Source organism: Monodelphis domestica, chromosome 5 (genome assembly GCF_027887165.1).
Source record: "Monodelphis domestica isolate mMonDom1 chromosome 5, mMonDom1.pri, whole genome shotgun sequence".
Classification (NCBI taxonomy): Eukaryota; Metazoa; Chordata; class Mammalia; order Didelphimorphia; family Didelphidae; genus Monodelphis; species Monodelphis domestica.
Window position 1 is genome coordinate 148826209 of NC_077231.1, and position 20412 is coordinate 148846620.

General features: G+C 37.2%; 1 protein-coding gene across 1 annotated transcript in view; it reads left to right on the top strand.

The window, feature by feature from the left end:
• CAMK1D (calcium/calmodulin dependent protein kinase ID) overlaps positions 1 to 20412 on the top strand; it is a 512505-nt gene that overhangs the window by 407612 nt on the left and 84481 nt on the right. Inside the window, exons 4-5 of the mRNA XM_001363611.5 lie at positions 298 to 436; positions 4102 to 4228. Of these exons, the coding sequence (XP_001363648.1) occupies positions 298 to 436; positions 4102 to 4228 (266 nt within the window). The remainder of the gene's footprint in view (positions 1 to 297; positions 437 to 4101; positions 4229 to 20412) is intronic.

The following is a 20412-nucleotide window of genomic DNA, read 5'->3' on the forward strand; positions in this document are numbered from 1 at the left end:
GTATGTGATTTGCCCCCACAGTGCCAAACAAGGTAGCAGAAAAGGCAAGATGATAACTCGAGGCTGGACTGAATCACAGAACTTATTTTCATTTTCACTCCTTTTACTTCACCTTTGGAAATCCTCGCCCTGTGTCCCAGAAACCCTGACCTATAAAAGCTCCTGCACAATAGAAAAAAAAAAATAGATGCACTTTGGAAATGCTATTTAGATGTTATATCTATGGTTTACCCCCTCCCAGCAAAAATCAACAGGAATTCTCATGCAGACTTTTTTTTGCTCTGTGGTATTTTCCAGTGTATCTGGCGGGGAGCTTTTTGATCGAATAGTGGAGAAAGGATTTTACACTGAAAAAGATGCCAGTACTCTAATCCGCCAGGTTTTGGATGCTGTCTACTATCTCCACAGGATGGGTATCGTACATAGGGACCTCAAGGTAAGACAATCTTTTCTGGCACATCCCATCCATTTTGCAGGACAATATGTTGTAAAAGGAATTTGTTCTCAGTAGAGGAATTGGACTTATTTAATGTAGCAATGGAGTGGATGAAAGTTATAAGCTATAATTCTTTGCTGTTTGTTGGGATGCATTTCCCATTTCTCTGTATTGGGTAAGTTGTAACGTTAACCTATTCATATGGTATATCAGCACCATGCTGTACATAGTTATTTATTTTTACAGACAGTGTAAAGTCAATCAACTAGCATTTATTAAGCATTTACTTATGTGCTTGGCAACTAGATGAGATGGGAAGACCCGAGTTCAAATCTGCCGCATATACTTACCAGATGTGTGACCCTGGGCAAGTCATTAAATCTCTTTGTCTTAATCCACTGGAGAAGAAAATGGCAGGCCACTCCAGTAGCTTTGCCAAGAAAATCCCATGGGCAGCATTAGTATGCTACGGTCCATGGGGTCATAAAGAGTTGGACAGGACTAAACAACAATGACAAATAGCACTAAGAATATCTTACAATCTAATGGACTGAATATTAACTCATTTTTATTTACTTCCTATTTGTTTATTTGTTAGGCTTATGATTTCATTAACATATGGAGCTCCCAGCAAGGAGCTCCTCTAGCAGTGCAGGTCAGATTCCTTCTATAACTGGTAGTCTGAGAATTGTCTGGGGACTCTATGAGAGATTTAATGATTAGCCCAGAGTAAAAGAGCCAGCATCAAGGTTGGCTCTGTCCATTAAGCCACCCTCCCTCCCTCTCTCTCTCTCTCTCTCTCTCTCTCTCTCTCTCTCTCTCTCTCTCTCTCTCTCTCCCTCCCTCATTAAGGTAAGATCATAGCATCATAGTTTCAGAGCTGGAAGCAACCTTAGAAGTCGAGTTCAACTACCTCATTCTATAGATGGGAACAATGGGGCTCAGGGAGGCTAAGTAATTTACCCAGGAACAGATTTTATATAGCTGACAAAATAGCACTTTAAGAGGTACCCTGGGGTTGTATCAAAGGCAGGAAATGGTGGTAGTCTGTAGTTTTTCAGAGCTGTAGAGTAATGCACATTCTGTGTGTGTATGTGTGTGTCTCCCCTCTCTCTCATTATCTCCCAATGGCCCTTCCCTTACTGGCTGTGGCAATATGAACTTTGGGGAGCTTTGGGGAGCTGAGGTTACAGCATGAGTTCTTGCTAGGTTTCTTAGGATTTGAGAAGGATTACCTCACCTTGGAGGGTTTCTAAAATCCTTCACTGAGCTAAATGAACCCATCCATTGGCGTACACCTAGCAAGTATTTCCCACCATCAGATTGTGTTTTCCAAACACAGCAGGCAGCTTTTAAGAGCCAAGTTAGTAGCCATGTAGGAGTAGAGTGAGTGGGCTGATTATTGGTACTTATTTAAAATAATTTCCAAGGAGAATTATAGGCCATATCATGGTGGGTAACATTTATTTCCTCTTAGAAAGACAGATAGAAACATTGGCTGTATGGGATCTATATTGTATTTCACTCCCACATTGTCTTTATGGGGAAGTGTTTCCAATTTGGATTGGATTGAATGGAAGCTTTTAGACCATCAAACTCACAGCATGTAATTGCCAAAAGTAGAACACTACCATTTTAGTGTCCCTTGGTAATCTTAAAAAAAAAAAAAAGGAAGAAGAAGAAAAGAATTTTGGCCTCTGTGAAGGAGGATAAGATTGGAATATGAAATTTTCATAAACTTCTAAGAGAAATAAACCAATCCACTTAACTTCCCAATTCCAAATTACAAAGATTATAATCACCCAAAAGAGCTAACTAGGTATTTCTCCCTCGACCTTTTTTAAAAATCCCTTTTTACTTAGTTTTTGTGTCCTAATAAGTTGTTGGGACATAGAAATCATCCCATTTTAAAATACACGGCAACAAGGAAAGCAAGTACTTATCCATTTCCCCCCATGGATTTCTCTGTGAATCTGGGTTAGGAGAATATTCATAAAATTAGACTGGCCAGTGGCATTTATTCATTCAAAGTAAACAAAAGCCTCAGATACTTCAAGAAGTACCTTAGGATACTGGACACTCTGTTTTACTAGGACAGTAAAAAGAAGAGTAGTGTTTCTTTTCCATTGAACCCCTGATATTTTTTCTTTCTTTGTTAAACCCTTACCTCCCATCTTAGAATCAATATTGCATATTGGTTTCAAGGTAGAACAATAAGTGCTAAGCAGTGGGGTTAAGTAATTTGCCCAGGGTCATCCAGCTAGGAAGTATCTGAGGCTAAATTTGAACACAGGACCTCCTGTCTCTAGACCTAGCTCTCAATCCACTATGACATTCTTTTTCTAGTGTAACATTCTCTTTCTCTCTCAGACAATTATGTGCACCTTGTTCAGAATTGCTTTATTCTTTCCTGGAATCTACTACCTAAAAAGCAGATGAATTTTTATTTTAAAAAAAAGCAATAAATGGGAAAAACATTGGCATCCTTGTAGAAGTTTGTAGGAATTCATGAAAGTAAAGAGAACTTAATCTAGCCCAATGGAATGTTAGAAAGTTCATCCCAAAGTACAGATTCTCAAAATTCTTTCTTCTGAGATTAGTATAAGTGAGTATCATATTAATCATTTATTAAATGAATTTTAATAGTAATGCCATCAATTAATAGAAAAAATATTTATTGAATGTCTACTATGTGCCAGTCATTGTGCCATATACTACTCATACTCACAAAGAAAGAATGGATTCCTACTCATGAGAAGCTTATATTCTAAAGGGAAAAAAATTAATGGAATGCAGCAAAAATGTATGAATTTGCCATGTAGCTCAGATCTCTGACATGTGTTGTCTTCCCTTCTTAAAACATATGCTCTTTGAAAGCATTGACTTCTTTTTTATGTTTTCCTAGCATTTAATACAATGCTTTGCACACAGTAAACATTTAATTCCTTTCTTTCATTCCTTCTCAGTTCATGGGAGTCACTTACTTATACCTCTTAATAAATGTGACTTTCCTATCTTTCTCAGTGGCAGCTCCATAAGTAGAACATACATTTCATGGAGGTGACACCTAGGTAGCTCAATGGTTTGAGAGCCAGGCCTAGAAACAGAAGGGCCTGGGTTCAAATCTAGCCTCAGATACTTCCTATCTGTGTAACCCAGGGCAAGTCACTTAACCCCAACTGCTTAGCCCTTATTGCTTTTCTGACTTGGAATCAAAGATGAAAGTAAGATTTTTTTTAAAGGCACTCAAGGGTGAGAAGAGAAAATAGAATCATATGGCATAATTAATTATGCTTCCTTCTCTTGATCATCATCATGGTTGCTACTTAAAAAGCAAAAATATAACAAGAATGGTTTTATTGTATAGTAATTCCCCTTCAGCTAGCATAGGAATTGCATTAACAGTCTCCCATCTATATTGCTATGCCTATTTAAAATAAAAGAAAATTAGTAATTCCAAAAAGCCTTGAGGCTAACCCAAAGAAAGATCCAGTTTTCAAGCATATAATACATGTTATAATTTAATGGCCTTGTTTAATCTTAAATTGTTATGAATAAGAGATTCCCATGTTTGGCCTCAAGCATTAGACATTTGTCTTCTCTCAGACTTCAACCAGATTTATAAGATCTTTATATTTGTTTTTCTGTATCTCTCCCCACCTTAGCCTGAAAACCTTTTGTACTACAGCCAGGATGAGGAGTCCAAAATCATGATCAGTGACTTTGGGTTGTCCAAAATGGAAGGTAAAGGAGATGTCATGTCTACAGCATGTGGCACTCCAGGATATGTAGGTAAGTACACTCGGGTGATTTATTCTTAGAGTATGTATGTGCATTTGGGGACTCCACGATTCCCTTTAAGGATATAAAGTGAACTCATGACCATCTTGGACTCACTTCTCTCGCAGATAGAACAAAAAGACTATAGTTTGGGGGATGTTGCCAGTTATTGCCTATTCCTTCTAGGATCAAATGTAAAATCTATTTTTGGCTCTTAAAGCCCTTCTTAACCTTACTACTTCCTACCTTTCCAATCTTTTAAAATGTTGCTCTCCTCCATGTCCTGTGTGATGCTGTGATACTGGCTTCCTTCCTGTTCTTCACATAAAACATTCCATTTCCTAACTCTGGGCATTTCCACTAGCTGTTCCCTGCTCCTTCTTTACTTCCTTCTGACTCCTCATATCTCTTATTTTCTGTTTCCTTTAAGTCCCAGCTAACATTTCACTTTTTTCCAGAAGCCTTTCTTGGTCTCCCTCAATGCTAGTGATTTCCCTCTGAGATGATCTCTAATTTATCTTGCACACATCTTCTTTGTAAATAACTGTTTTCATATTGTCCCCTCTGCCAGTCTAGAAATCCCTTGAGGGCAAGAACTGCTTTTTGCCTTTCTTTATATCTCTACCATTTACTGTCTCCCATGTACAATAATTAAACATAGCTCTTAGATCATAACTGCACTGCAGGCATAAATGTCATCAACTTGACATGAGTTTGCATTTGATGTCCATTTGCTACAAGGGGCAAAGTAGGATAGCCGAGGGCACAGCATACAAGAGGGCAGGAGAGTTGGTTTCTCAATTCATCCCTGCCATTAGCTGGTCATGTGACTTTGGACACCTCATTTCCCTTCCCCATGTCTTGGTTTCTCCATCTGAAAAAGAATATTCAACAAATGATCTCTAAGATCTATTCTTATTCTTATATTCTGTGATCAAGTCAGATACGTAGGACAGTTTGGAGAACTTCATGGGACCATAGATTTGGAGATAAAAAAGGGACTTTACAAACCATCAAGCTCAATGCCCTCATGTTTTAGATGAGCCCTGGCAAGGTGAAGGATGGGTAGTAAGTGCCAGAGCTGGGATTTTAACCCAAGGCTTCTGAAGGTAAAGCACTATCTATCTATATGTATATATATATATATCTTTATATATATATATATATATATGTATGTATGTATTATTGATGATCAACAATTCCAGTTGCATAGATTTTAGAGCAGAAAGAGACCTTAGAGATCATCCAGTACAACTCTTTGTTTTATAGTCAAGGAAAGGAGATGCAGAGAGATTGTGACTTTTAGTAGCAGACCTAAGATTCACTCACAGCTTTTCAGATTCCAAATCCCTTGCTTTTCCCACTCTATAACAATTCTTCAAGCCCTTATATAATAATAAAGTCTGGTGCTGTGTCAGACACAAAACCACTTTGTTTTTAATGTTTCCCTTTGGGGCGCTTCAAATGTCTCATCCAATCATTCTTTTTTTTTTAATGTTGTTGCAACTTAATGGATATATGAGAAGAGGAGAAATGGAAATAGAGTTCCAGAAAGGAAAAGAGTGAACAGAGAGAAAAGCTAAAAAGGCAATAAAAACAGAAGGGGGTTAGGAATGGCAAAGCTAAGATGATGCAATTTGCTTGTGTGTCTATTGCATAGCCAGTAACTCTCCCTCTTTTAAGGGGGATCTTTTCCCCTAAACTGTATGTATTCAATAGCAGGTGGGGAATAACCCTAATAATAATTTTATAAAGGTTATTGTTGACTGATCATTTGTAAGCCAAGTAATAATGTTCATTCTACTTCTCTAAATATTTTTTCGTGGAGCATTAAGATGATGAAAGTAGGAAAAGAACTGGGCCATTTCAGGAGGGTTTTGGTGGAGGAGGGGGTTGGGGGGGGAGAGAGAGAGAGAGAGAGAGAGAGAGAGAGAGAGAGAGAATGTTGTCCAAATCAGTAGACAAGAAGAAAATAAAATCAATGTTATCTAATTCCAAAATCTTCTAATAAAAGGGGTGAGAAGTCCCTATTCTACCCACACTGAATCACAGCAGTTAGAAAATGAAAACTCTCTTAAGTCATATTGTCCATCCATTCTAATGGTTTAGGGTTTCTTTTTTCAGTAAAGCTATGATACCTGGTCCAGTCCAGACTTATAAATCTGCTAGTATTACACATCCATTCAGTCTTCCCCCTTATAATTTTATTTAAATGGTGTTGACAGAGAACATTCATGGTTTTATGTAGTGCTGTCTTAGGTACTTTTTTTTTAGTGCTTGAGGATATTTCTTCCAAAATGAGTTTTTGGTTCCCCTTCCCTTAGCTAAAGAACTGGAGAGGCTAGGGACCTGAATGTGAACTCTTCTGGGTTTCTAAGCTTCTACCCAAACTATGTTGCTTTCCTACTGCTTTGTCCACTTTCCAGTGCCACTGGAGTGTGAGAAACAATGTTTGAATTCTGCTGCTGTTCTTAGTGCTCTGGAAATAGCAGAGGGAACTAGATGGCTAGATTTATTTTTCTTAAGAAGACACAGGGAGGCCAAAGAGAAATATGAAAAATGACATGAATTCCATGTAATAAATAATTCTGATGTACATTAACTGAACATTTAGAAGGTACATGAGTTTATGCCAATCTCTGGTTAGTGGGGTTGAGAGGTGGTGATATGGTGTCATAGATATATGGTATCCTGGGATTTTTCATTTCTATGTCATTAAGTCATACTACAAGCAGCTGGAAAACAACTAAGGATGAGAAATTTCCCCCTCACCTAAGAAGGAAAACACATCTTTGAAATAATGAACTAACATTTACCAGGATGCTCTTATTAAGTCGGAATCACTTCCCCAGACCACATATCCACACAATTTCCCTCCAGTACCTTTACCACCATGAGGATATATAGCAGGAAAAGTCAAAAGCAGAGGAAGCTCCTAAGGAGGCCAGACTGGCCAAAAGTCACAATGATATCTGGATCTAGTTGATCAATGTTCCAATGATACAGGCTCATCTAAGCCTGATATTAAGAAGGAATTATACAGAAAGGAAAAAAGCATTTACTCCCTTGACAATTTTGGGGGAAAATTTACTCTCCAATGTTGCAGAACCAGAAGACGACAAAGTAAACTAAAAGACATCAACACTGATCATAATAATTTCATTTAGAAATTTACTTATAAATTATCATAGCAAGAAGACAAAAAAATTCTAAGAGTACCTTGGTTAATGAACACTTGGCTTACTTAACCAAGCAAAAAGAGATAATAATAAAAGAGAACATGGATTTAGAGTATAAATTCATATCATTTTACAGAGAAGATTGATGGCAGCTTATGAACAGTATTAACTCATAGAGAAACAATGGAGAGGAAAAATAATTTTAAAAAGCTTAGGCGACAAGTAAGCAATCATCAATGGGGTATTTGAGGATTAAAGAAAAAGAGGAAAACAAGCAGAATGAATATGGAAAAGATCTGCAAAGATTTTTATAACAAGCCATTTTTACAGACAAGATCAGTTGAGTCAGTACTCTTGAAGGATGATATCACAATCCCTAAACTTAAGGAAATGAAAAGTAAAAGCAACCAAGAGTTCATAGAAGAGGTTTATGCTGGAGGTAGTAATTGTGAGAGGGTTAAGGAGTCAATGAATAAGACATATAAAGGATGGGAAGAATATAAAGGATGGCATGAAAAAAAAATCTTGGATTTCATTAATACAAAAAAAGTAACCAAGAAATAACTACTAACCTATATGCCTTTTTTCTCATTTTATGAAGTTTTGTAAGAGTAATCTACATGCACACCTTGGGGTCATTCTTGAAGAATATCTTAGAAGAAACAGTCAAGCTTTCATGAACAATGACTGACTATCTCTTTATCGTGATACCATTGACTACAATGTTTATTTCCTGTTGATTATTTTTAGTACTTTATTAGAATAAAACATTGTCTTAACAATCCTCTTCCAATAAGACATCTTCCAGCCATACATCAAAATCATTTGTGATTCCTTGACACATTTAACAATAAAGAGAATCTTGTTCGTTGACTCTGAGACCATAAAAACTAGACAAGACATAAAAGGAGAAAACAAATACTGGTTAAATGTATTTGACATCATGCTAAAAGAGATCCAAAACAGAATCCAAGTTGAAGAGAAATAACAGTGAGGTGCTCCAGATGCTCTTGGTCATGGATGACATCATGTTAGTTGCATCAAGTCCTGAAACACTGCCAAACTTCCTGGAGGAGATGAATAGTCACTAAGAGTTTGGCCTAATTATACAGAAAAGAAAAACCAAGTAGATTAAGAATGCCTATCATTGAGATTATGATTTGAAGTTAAATAGTTTATACATTTCTATCAGTAGGTGTGCATACATATGTATATATCATATATTAGTTATGCTGTGGTATATACATATTATATATGTATATATATATATATATATATATATATATATTATCAAGAGTATGTATATATCTGAGACAGGCTGTACAAATTGACGAGTGGGTCTCAGAATTAAAAAGAAACAGGGGAGCAAGCTAGATTGCCTTCAGGAAATTGCAAAGTTCTTTTAATGTCCCTTAACTTCTCTCAGTCCATATTTTTTAAGACCAGTAGTCATCAAATAGTGTTTTTATGGCTGTGTGAAATGGAATGCAGTAGGCTCTGAAAAACTAAAAACAACTGAAAACTAATGCCAGAGGTGAATGATGAGGTCAGTGGTGAGCATAACAGGCTGCTACATATACCAAACAGGGAACTTTAAAGAAGTGAAAAGCTATCATGGGGGAAATGGATAAAGGAATAAGAAGATGGCCATTCACATAGCAAAAACAAAATATTCAACCCAAGTGCCCCATAGTTAGTCTCGTAATCTAAAGAAAAATCAAGGAAGGTTGAAAGCAATCTTTTGGCTCTTTTATGAGAAGAAATGGACAAGAGTCACAAAGGATGTAGAGGGATAACTAAATTGCAATCTGTATCACTGGAGTGAATATCCATATTGGGCACAGATCCCATTTGGGTCTCTTGAGTTTCTGAGTATGTTTTCATCAGGCACATTTTCTTGAGTCAAGAGTAAATCTAAACATGACATGAGAATTATTTTCTTTGTCCCCCCAAGATAACACATAATTTTATGGCCTTTCTACTAATGTTTAACATGATAGTTTTTTAAGTGAAAAATTATAGTTAAATGATATATAGTCAGTTTATCAAATAGCAAAATCATCAATTTAAATTTGAACAATACATACAATATTAAAGAAATAACAAGGTGGGAGAGCCTACTGTATAGCTGTATGCCCATATCCATGTTTTATGTTTGTTTAGAAGATATTGGGAACTTTGTAAGTTTGAATCCTATTCTTTTATATTTATTTGTATGAAGTCGCCAGAATCGATGCAATAAATGTCACCTGTGGGGTCTTATTAAAGCAGACAATATTTGAAATAAGCTGATTTTGACCAATGATCAAAAAGCATTTATTAACCATTTGCTATGTGCCCAGCACTGCATTAAGCAATGGGGATACAAAAAGAGACAAAAGATAATCCCTGCCTCAAGGTGCTTACATTGTAATGGGAGAGACAACATCACGACATATTAGAAACAAGCCATAGACAGGATAAGAAATAATTAACGGAGGGAAAACACTAGAATTAACAGGAGTGGGAAAGGCTTCATTTGGAAAGTAAGATTTTAGTTGAACTAGAAAGAAGTCAGAGAAACTAGGAGTCAGAAATAGAGTGACAGCCAGAGAAAATACTCAGAGCTGAGAAAATGAATTGTCTTGTTTGTGGAATAATAAAAAATATGAATCACTGGATTTAAAAGTATATAATAGAGAATAAAATATAAGTATATAATGGAGTATAAAATATATGATGGGATATAGCATAGTATATATAATGGCATATAAAGTATATACTGGAGAATAAAGTATAAGAATAAGATTGGAAGCAGAGGGACTGCTAAGGGCATAGTGAATAGACTGACAGGCCTGGTGTCAGGTTCAAATTTGACCTCAGATGCTTCCTAGCTGTGAAATCCTGGGCAAATCACTTAACCCCATTTGCCTACCCTCATCCTTCTTCCTTAGAGTTGTTACTAAGACAAAAAGTAAGGGTTTAAAAAAAGACTGGGTGGTGGGGGAGCAGTTATGAAAGATTTGGATTATGAAATAGATGTTTTGTATTTGATACTGGAGGTGATAGGAAAGCACTGAAATTTACTGAGTACAACTAGGGAGGGGAGTGAGTGAAGTAGAATGGTCAGATTTGCAGTTTAGGAAAAATCATTTTGGCCCCTGAAAGAAGATTGGACTGGGTGGGGAAGACTTGTGGCAAGTGGATCCATTATTTTTAGCAAGTACTTGTTGAGTATTTATGATGTGGGTGGCACTACAGGAGGGACAGGTTAGATTTAAAATGCATTAGGTCACCATTTCTGACTCTGAAGGGTTTACAATCTAGTTGAAAGGTCTGGGCAGAAAAAAGATGCAATACGATTTGTCTTCTTGCTTCCAGGCTCTTCCTTCTGCATGAAAGTACCAAATCTTTCTGTCTCCAGTTCTGCTTTGGCATCTTCTGTCTTATTCTCTTTGCATTGGAGAAAAAAGCATAAGGCTGTATCAGATTGGCTCTAAGAGGCATTCCTACTTCTCTTCTCCCTGGGCTCTAATCCTCGAGTAATGAGAACATCTTTTCCTCAGTCTTAGTAAATTACTTTCATCTCATTCCTCCAGGACAGAACAAGGGCAAAATATAAGTCTCACTTGCAGCTTTGTACAGTGGTGAAATATCCCTTTCTTTGGAGAACTGAAGTTCATTGAATGTCATCCTATAGGTGGTAAATGACTCCTTGGAGATGTTAAAAAGGTAATTCATGCTTCATGTGGAGGTTGGATTAGATGACTTCTCTGGTCTCACCCAGCTCCAAAATTTTGATTCCATGACATCATTGTGGTTGGAATAGAAAGCCCACATAGGAAACTAATAGAAGAAAAGGTGAGAGAAGTAGCTTAGGGGCAAGGAAAAGCAATTTCTCTATCCAATATCTTTCTGTTGAGTCACATACTGAATACACTTACACATATTTGGTGCTCTATTTAATAACATCTGAGACAATATCCCCTTAAGACAAACACCCTCTAAAGAGACTGTAACAGCAGAGACAAATGTGGGAACTTCCCATGTTCTCTGTTCAGCTGCTTTAATTAAAATGTCTTGACATGTTCTCCAAAGGCCACTGAGCAGAAACAATAAGGCATCAACCAAGAAGCTTCCGTTTTAAGTTCATGTAACTGAGAAAGAAGGTGAGAAATGCTCATCCTGCTGGGTAGCAGATTGATCATCTGTCCCCACTGCTTCTCAGTGATGCCATTGATATGTGAAGAACATTTTCAGTATTCTCCATCTGGTTCTTCTAGGTTGGGGAAAAGAAATCAAATTGCTTTATAACTCAAAACCTTTAAGGAGATTCCAGATAACAAAACCTGCCTTTCTCAAGGGACAACTCTCATCTGCAGGACATTTCCAGGATCCCAGACTTTGAGTGAGAAAAAACCAAGAATACTGAGGGTTATTCTGTCTATTGAACCTTGAGCTGAATAACTCAACACTGCTGGGTTTTTGTCTTGCTGAATGATCATTCATTATTAGAATCATGTGCCTAGTGAAAAAAAGCCCCCCCCCCTAGAAAATGGCCATGCTTTGCATTGTGCATGTTTTGTAATGACAGTGAATATCCATAAGTGTTTAGAGCTAATTTTTCTCTTATTTCTATCTCAGTTACAACTTCCCTAAGAAATTTAATTGCAGAATCTCAAGGGGGTTTGTAAACTTCCATTATTCCCACTATGGCCATCTACAATAAAGACAAAAAACAAAAACAAAAACATGCAGAATGAGAAATATTCTAGCCCCCTGAAAAGACAATACCAAACACATTCGCAAAGTCGACACAAAGAAATTAACAAATGACAAATAGGAAGAGCATTTTCCTTTACTCCTTTTCTGAACTTGCTATTTTAAGTAATCTGTATTTAGTTCATTGGCTCACAGACATTAAGGGGCTTCAGAAATCATCTCGTTAGTCCAAAGGGAAAAAAGGGAGCTCAAGAGACCTTAAGTGACTTACCTAAGTCACGCAAATAGTATATGATGGATTGTGCCAAGTCTGTTGGCCAAGCATTCTCTGTCTCCACTCAAAACAGAACCCCCCCAAAATGGTTAAAATTGATTTGTTACTTTTTAGTAACCCTTTGCTTTTCTTTACTAGATTAAATCATCTCAAGACCCTAAGAGACCCTAAGCTCTTTCTCATGAGTTTGCTTTGCCTAATATTTTCCATTGAATCCAGCAATTACCTAGTAAAAAATCACTGTTAGATACTAAGGAAACAAAGATGAAAATGCCTATCCCTATACTCAAAGAGCATACTTACTACTTATTCATTTATAATTCCACTGATCATTAACAAACTACTGTGGCTCCTTGTGGTTTCTGTAAGAAAATGTAAATGTAAACTCCTCAATTTTGCATTGAAAAACTTTTTTACCACCTGTTCCCACCTCCCTTTCCAGTCTTATCCTTCCTCAAAAAACTAGCCTTGGGGGCAGCTGTGTGGTTCAGTGGATTGAGAGCCAAGCCTAGAGACAAGAGGTCCTAGGTTCGGATCTGGCCTCAGACACTTCCTAGCTGGGTGACCCTGGGCAAGTCACTTAACCCCCATTGTCTAGCCCTTACCACTCTTCTGCCTTGAAACTGATACACAGTATTGATTCTAAGATGGAAGGTAAAGGTTTAGAAAAAAAAAATGGTCTTGCAGGAAGATCTGGGTTCAAATCCCAGCTGAGATACTAACTAACTGTGTGATCCTGCTAAGTCACTTAAAATCTGTGCCTCATTTTGCTCCTCTGTAAAAATATAGCTCTAAATATGATCCTGTGGCCCTGCCTCCATATCTTTTCTCTGGCTTCCCCTACTGAATATACTCACCTCTGCCTCTTAGGATACCTTGACTTAGCTCAAGCACCACTTTCAACATGAAGCTTTTCCTGATTCCTCTGACTCCTGATCCCTTCTCTCCCAAAGTTAACTTTTGGAAGGTATTCTTCCTCAAAATGTACTTATTTTGTATATGTTCTGTAGATACCAGTCTTTTTCCCCTCCAAAAGAATGTAAACTCTGGAGATCAAGAATGCTTTTAAATTTGTCTTTGTATCCCCCCATGTCAGGAAAAATGCCTGGCATGTGGTATAGTTGTAAAATCATACTTTTCAACTTCAAAAGTGAACTTTTGTATTCTCTTTGGGCCTCCACCAGCTCACTAGATTCTCCCATTTCTACTAAATCATTTTTCAAAAATTTCCTTTCATTTTTCGTTCATCCAACAATCGTTTTCAAAATTTCAAGCACTTTCAGTGGATCTCAGAGTGGGTGAGTTTATGCTTAACATAGGATTTAGGTGAAAGGGAGATAAGAATAGGGGGATATTTCTTGAATCTTTTTTCTCTCTAGAATTTTCTTTTTTAAAAAAAACAACCCTTACCTTTTGGCTTAATTTAAATTTTAAGACAGAAGAGCAGGAGGAACTAGGCAATAAGGCTTGTGACTTGCCCAGGGTAACAAAGCCAGGAAATGTCTAAGGTCATATTTGAACTGGATCCTCCTGACTTCTGTCCTGGTGTTTTATCCATTGTGCCCCTGAGCTGCCGCCTCTAAAATTTTCCAAAAACCTCAGAATTATTATAATTTACCTTCAGACTATAGGTAGCTAATCTTGACTTTAGTACTCAGAAGAAAGGAATGCCTTATTATTACTAAGCAGTTACATATTATTAATTGATAACTATTACTAAGTAATAGTCTTGTTGCTGTCAATTTGTACAACAGTCGAACAGTATATACTTAATCTTGAAATTCAACATATGAAAAACCCTGTAGCAGAATCGTGATACACATTGTTCTAAAAACCTTTCATTAGAAACATTCAGTTTCTTCCTTCCCACTATAGTAGTCTTCATCTCTGGCACATTTTGTAACACCATTTGTCAACCCAGGTCCCACTCAATATTATCCCCCTACCTTACTCCCCTCTCCACTTACTTTCTTCTCACCCAGCAGCCACATTTTAACTTCCAGAATATTTGAGTTTTGAGCTATACTACTTTGGGCTAGAAAGGGCAGCCGAGGCTGATGTGTTTCACCATATCAATGTCTTTCATGCCAATAATAGAAATTCAGGGGGCCAGCTGCTAGGAAATAAGAGTAAACTGATCCTTGGCTGTTCTTTTTAGCCAATGTCACTTTAAATGAGTTCCCATAGCCATAAGAACCATTGCAAAAAAAAAAAATAGGTGCAAGAAAACTGTATGAGGAGAAGGAGAAGCTAAGTGATATAAGGAGTCTTCTATGCCTCTTAATTTCTGTGACTCTAACTTATCAGCCAAACCAAAAATAAGAAAATATCATTCATTCCAGTATTATTTTCTTTGCCAGTAACCCTGATAGCATCACTAAGAAACTATGCAAAATGGTACCATTCTAACACCCTGTTTATGGTAAAAATCCAATATAATTTACATTTTTTATGCATGAAATGAGAGCTGCTTTTTGCTTACATTAAAAATTCCTCTCTTGCTAGAAACAAAACCTGACCAAAACTGTCATATATTTATTCATATGGAAAAATACTCAATTTCATTTCCTCTTAGCTCAAATGAGAAAATGTATATAAAACGTTTTTCAAACTTTAGAATGTCTTCTATAAATGTCAGCTTTACAATACAGTCTCCTACTTGTTAAGAACAAATTCGGCCCTGGTTTTGTCTGAAGTCTTACATTCAACACAAAAACAGAATTTTGCTTCCTTTGATACCTATGGTTGATTTTTGAGTTCTGAAAAGGGAATTAATTATGTATTGCAGTGAGAAGGTCAAGGAAATGTCATCTTCGTCTCCTACATTCCCCCCTCCACAACTCCCAGAACTCCTTTTTTCTCCTCTCTTAAAACATACTTTGCTAACTTTATCCAGCAATACTATTTTCTGACTCAGACAACATACATTCACAGACCTCCATTAGCAAGAGTGCAATAGTTCTTCTCATCACTTAGCCAAAAGACCTCAGAGGGGAAAAAAAAAAAGATTGTACCTGAGCTCAAGACAGCCCTGAGAACCAGTATCTCTTAATAATCCTGAAAGAGTATTCAGAATATTGTATACATGTAGGTCATTTGGCAATAGAACAAGTTAAAAAAGTTATTAGACTTCCGGGTAATCATGGCTGCAATCTAGACGCCACACGCTTCCTCTCCCCAACACTGAACGAAATAGACTACATCAAAGGAGCATAAAAATCACCTTTGGAGGAAGAGAAGGACTCTCCAGTACACCACAGAGGCAAAGGTACATGGGGTTTGAACATTTCCACACTATAATAAGAAGGAGGAAAAGCTTGCACAGAAATGTGAACTGAGCCACCCTTCCCCCCCTACCTCCCCCACCAAACCAGAGTGAGCTACCGGAGCACTCACTGGGACAGCGAGTGAGTGGTGAACATCTCTGTCTGGGGGGAGGGGGGAACACTCCAGGGTCCTTGGGATCTGGGGACTGCCAGGAAAAAAGTCTCAGGGCGGTTTCACGGGAGAACCCTGCGCTGAGCACAGGGGGTCCGCGGAGCTGTACTCGGGGCGGTTGCGCTGAGCATCTGGGCAGAGCTAAACACCAGGGGCAGACCATGCGCTGATTATCTTGGAGGACCTGAACACCTGGGCAGTTTGGATGTGATCAGGGGCCCAGCTCTCTAAGAAACCTCGGAGGCTGGGAAGAACTAGTCTGAGGCAATCTAAATTCACAGAAAACCTGCCCATATCACCCAGACCCCAGACCAAAAAGGAAAGGGGAATAAAACCACCAAAGGGATGGCTCACATGGCCCAAAATCAAGCCTCCAGGAAGAAAGGGAAAAAGGTGACTATTGAAAACTTTTATGGTGGAAGTACCCAAGGAAAAGAGGAGAATGAGTAGGAAATCCAAAAAAATTCAGAACACGCCTCCCAAAATGGAAACTATCAACAAGCTCTGGAAGATCTAAAACTGGAACTTATCCAAAAGATGGAAACCTGGAAAGAAAAATGGGAGAAAGAGATCAGCAGTCTGACAGATAAGACTGCTCAATTGGAAAAAGAGCTCAAAGCATCCAATAGAAGGGCAGACAAAGCTGAAAAGCAAAACCAGTCCCTAACGACCAGAATTAAGCAACTCGAAGAAAGTGAGATCATAAAACAGCAAGAATCAATAAAGCAAACCAAAAAAATTAATGAATTAGAAGAAAACATAAAATATCTCACTGAGAAGGTCACAGACTTGGAAAACAGAGGGAGAAGAGACTACCTCTGAATTATCGGTCTCCCAACAAACCAGAGATAAACAATAAACTCGATTTTATTCTACAGGAGATTATTGAAGAAAATTGCCCCGACATTCTGGAGCAAGGGGGCAAAATAGAAATAGAAAGGGTTCATAGAACACCCTCTATACTAAATCCCCAAAAGACAACCCCTAGGAATGTAATTGCCAAATTCAAGAGCTTCCAAGAAAAGAAGAAAATCCTACAAGAAGCCAAGAAGAGGAGCTTCAGATATAAGGGGGCTCCCATAAGGATCACACAGGACTTAGCGGCTAACACACTAAGAGACCGCAAAGCATGGAACACGATATTTAGAAAGGCAAGAGAGCTGGGTCTCCAACCAAGAATCAATTACCCAGCAAAACTGACTATATACTTCCAGGGGAAAGTATGGGAATTCAACAAAATAGAAGATTTCCAAGCATTTGCTAAGAAAAGACCAGAACTTAGTGGAAAATTTGATATCCAAGCACAGAAAGCAAGAGAAACATGAAAAGGTAAATATGAAAGAAAGGGAAAAGGAGATAAATCTTATCTTTTTCTTTAAGTCAAACTCTCTTCTATAAGGACTACATTTACATCAAATTATATATATATATATTAATATGTGGGGAAAATGTTTTGTGTAACTCTCAAAAATTGTAGCATCGTAAGAGTAGTTAGAAGAAACATGCATAGGGAAAGACTGGGGCATTAAGAAGATTTGGGGAAAGTGGGGGCAAAGAAAGGGAAAGGGAGGGGGGAACCATCGATAACACTAAGATTTACTTCAAGAAATACGGGGGACTTAATAGAATAATCTTTCCCATATAAAGATACACACGGGAAGGGGAGGGGAAGAACTCTCATATGAGAAGGAGAGGAATAGAGCGTGAATTGGAATTACTTAAACCTTACTCTCAGTGAAATCAAATCTGAGAGGGAAGATCATCTAGATCCAGTGGGATCCTGAATTCTATCTTATCCATTAGGGCAAGAAAGAAAGGAAAATTAAGGAGGGGGAGGGGGGAGCGAGTATAAAAAGGGAGGGAAAGAGAGGGGGGAGGGGAAGGGAGCATAAAAATGGAGGGGCTAGAAAGGGAAGCATCTCAAGGGAGGGGACTAGGGGGACTGACCTAAAGTAAATCACTGGTTCAAAAGGAGATAGCTAAAGAAGAAAGGTCAGAACTAGGGGAAGATATCAAAATGCCAGTAAATCCACAAGTGACAATCATAACTTTGAACGTGAATGGGATGAACTCACCCATAAAATGTAGACAAATAGCAGATTGAATTAGAACCCAAAACCCTACCATTTGTTGTCTTCAAGAAACACATATGAGGCAGGTTGACACTCACAAAGTTAGAATTAAAGGTTGGAGTAAGACCTTTTGGGCCTCAACCGATAGAAAGAAGGCAGGAGTTGCAATCATGATATCTGACAAAGCCAAAGCAAAAATAGACCTGATCAAAAAGGATAGGGAAGTAAATATATTCTGTTAAAAGGGAGTATAGACAATGAGGAAATATCACTAATCAACATGTATGCACCAAATGGTATAGCATCCAAATTTTTAATAGAGAAACTAGGAGAATTGAAGGATGAAATAGACAGTAAAACCATATTAGTGGGAGACTTGAACCAACCACTATCAAATTTAGATAAATCAAACAAAAAATAAACAAAAAAGAGGTGAATGAAATCTTAGAAAAGTTAGAGTTAATAGACATATGGAGAAAAATAAATAGGGACAAAAAGGAATACACCTTCTTTTCAGCACCACATGGCACATTCACAAAAATAGATCATACACTAGGTCACAGAAACATGGCATACAAATGCAGAAAAGCAGAAATAATAAATGCAGCCTTTTCAGATCACAAGGCAATAAAAATATTGATTGATAAGGGTACATGGAGAGCCAAATCAAAAATTAATTGGAAATTAAATAATATGATACTCCAAAATCAGATAGAGAAGAAATCATAGAAACAATTAATAATTTCATTGAAGAAAATGACAACGGCGAGACATCCTTTCAAACCTTATGGGATGCAGCCAAGGCAGTCTTTAGAGGAAAATTCATATCCCTGAGTGCATATATTAACAAATTAGGGAGGGAAGAGATCAAGGAATTGGAAATGCAAATCAAAAAACTCGAAAGTGATCAAATTAAAAAAGCCCAGCAGAAAACCAAACTAGAAATCCTAAAAATTAAGGGAGAAATTAATAAAATCAAAAGGGATAGAACTATTGATTTAATAAATAAGACAAGAAGCTGGTAGTTTGAAAAAACAAACAAAATAGACAAAGTACTGGTCAATCTAATTTAAAAAAGGAAAGAAGAAAAGCAAATTAACAGCATCAAAGATGAAAAAGGGGACATCACCTCCAATGAAGAGGAAATTAAGGCAATCATTAAAAATTACTTTGCCCAATTATATGGCAATAAATACACCAATTTACGTGATATGGATGAATATATACAAAAATACAAACTGCCTAGGCTAACAGAAGAAGAAATAGAATTCTTAAATAATCCCATATCAGAAAATGAAATCCAACAAGCCATCAAAGAACTTCCTAAGAAAAAATCCCCAGGGCCCGACGGATTCACAAGTGAATTCTATCAAACATTCAGAGAACAGTTAACCCCAATACTATACAAACTATCTGACATAATAAACAAAGAGGGAGTTCTACCAAACTCCTTTTATGACACAAACATGGTACTGATTCCAAAACCAGGCAGGTCAAAAACAGAGAAAGAAAACTATAGACCAATCTCCCTAATGAATATAGATGCAAAAATCTTAAATAGGATACTAGCAAAAAGACTCCAGCAAGTGATCAGAAGGGTCATCCACCATGATCAAGTAGGATTTATAACAGGGATGCAGGGCTAGTTCAACATTAGGAAAACTATCTACATAATTGACCACATCAACAAGCAAACCAACAAGAACCACATGATTATTTCAATAGATGCAGAAAAAGCCTTTGATAAAATACAACACCCATTCCTACTAAAAACACTAGAAAGCATAGGAATAGAAGGGTCATTCCTAAAAATAATAAACAGTATATATCTAAAACCATCAACTAATATCATCTGCAATGGGGATAAACTAGATGCATTCCCAATAAGATCAGGAGTGAAACAAGGATGCCCATTATCACCTCTACTATTTGACATTGTACTAGAAACACTAGCAGTAGCAATTAGAGAAGATAAAGGAATTGAAAGCATCAAAATAGGCAAGGAGGAGACCAAATTATCACTCTTTGCAGATGACATGATGGTCTACTTAATCAACAACTTTAGCAGAGTTGCAGGATACAAAATAAACCCAAATAAGTCATCAGCATTTCTATATAATTCCAACACAGCTCAGCAGCAAGAACTAGAAATCCCATTCCAAATTACCTTAGACAAAATAAAATACTTAGTAATCTATCTCCCGAGACAAACACAGGAACTATATGAACACAACTATAAAACACTTTCCACACAACTAAAACTAGACTTGAACAATTGGAAGAACATTAACTGCTCATGGGTAGGACGATCCAATATAATAAAAATGACCATCTTACCCAAACTCATCTATCTATTTAGGGCCATACCCATGGAACTTCCAAAAAATTTTTTTACTGATTTAGAAAAAAACATAACAAAGTTCATTTGGAAGAACAAAAGATCAAGGATATCCAGGGAAATAATGAAAAAAATACAAAGGAAGGGGGCCATGCAGTCCCAGATGTCAGACTATATTATTTTTTTTAAAATAT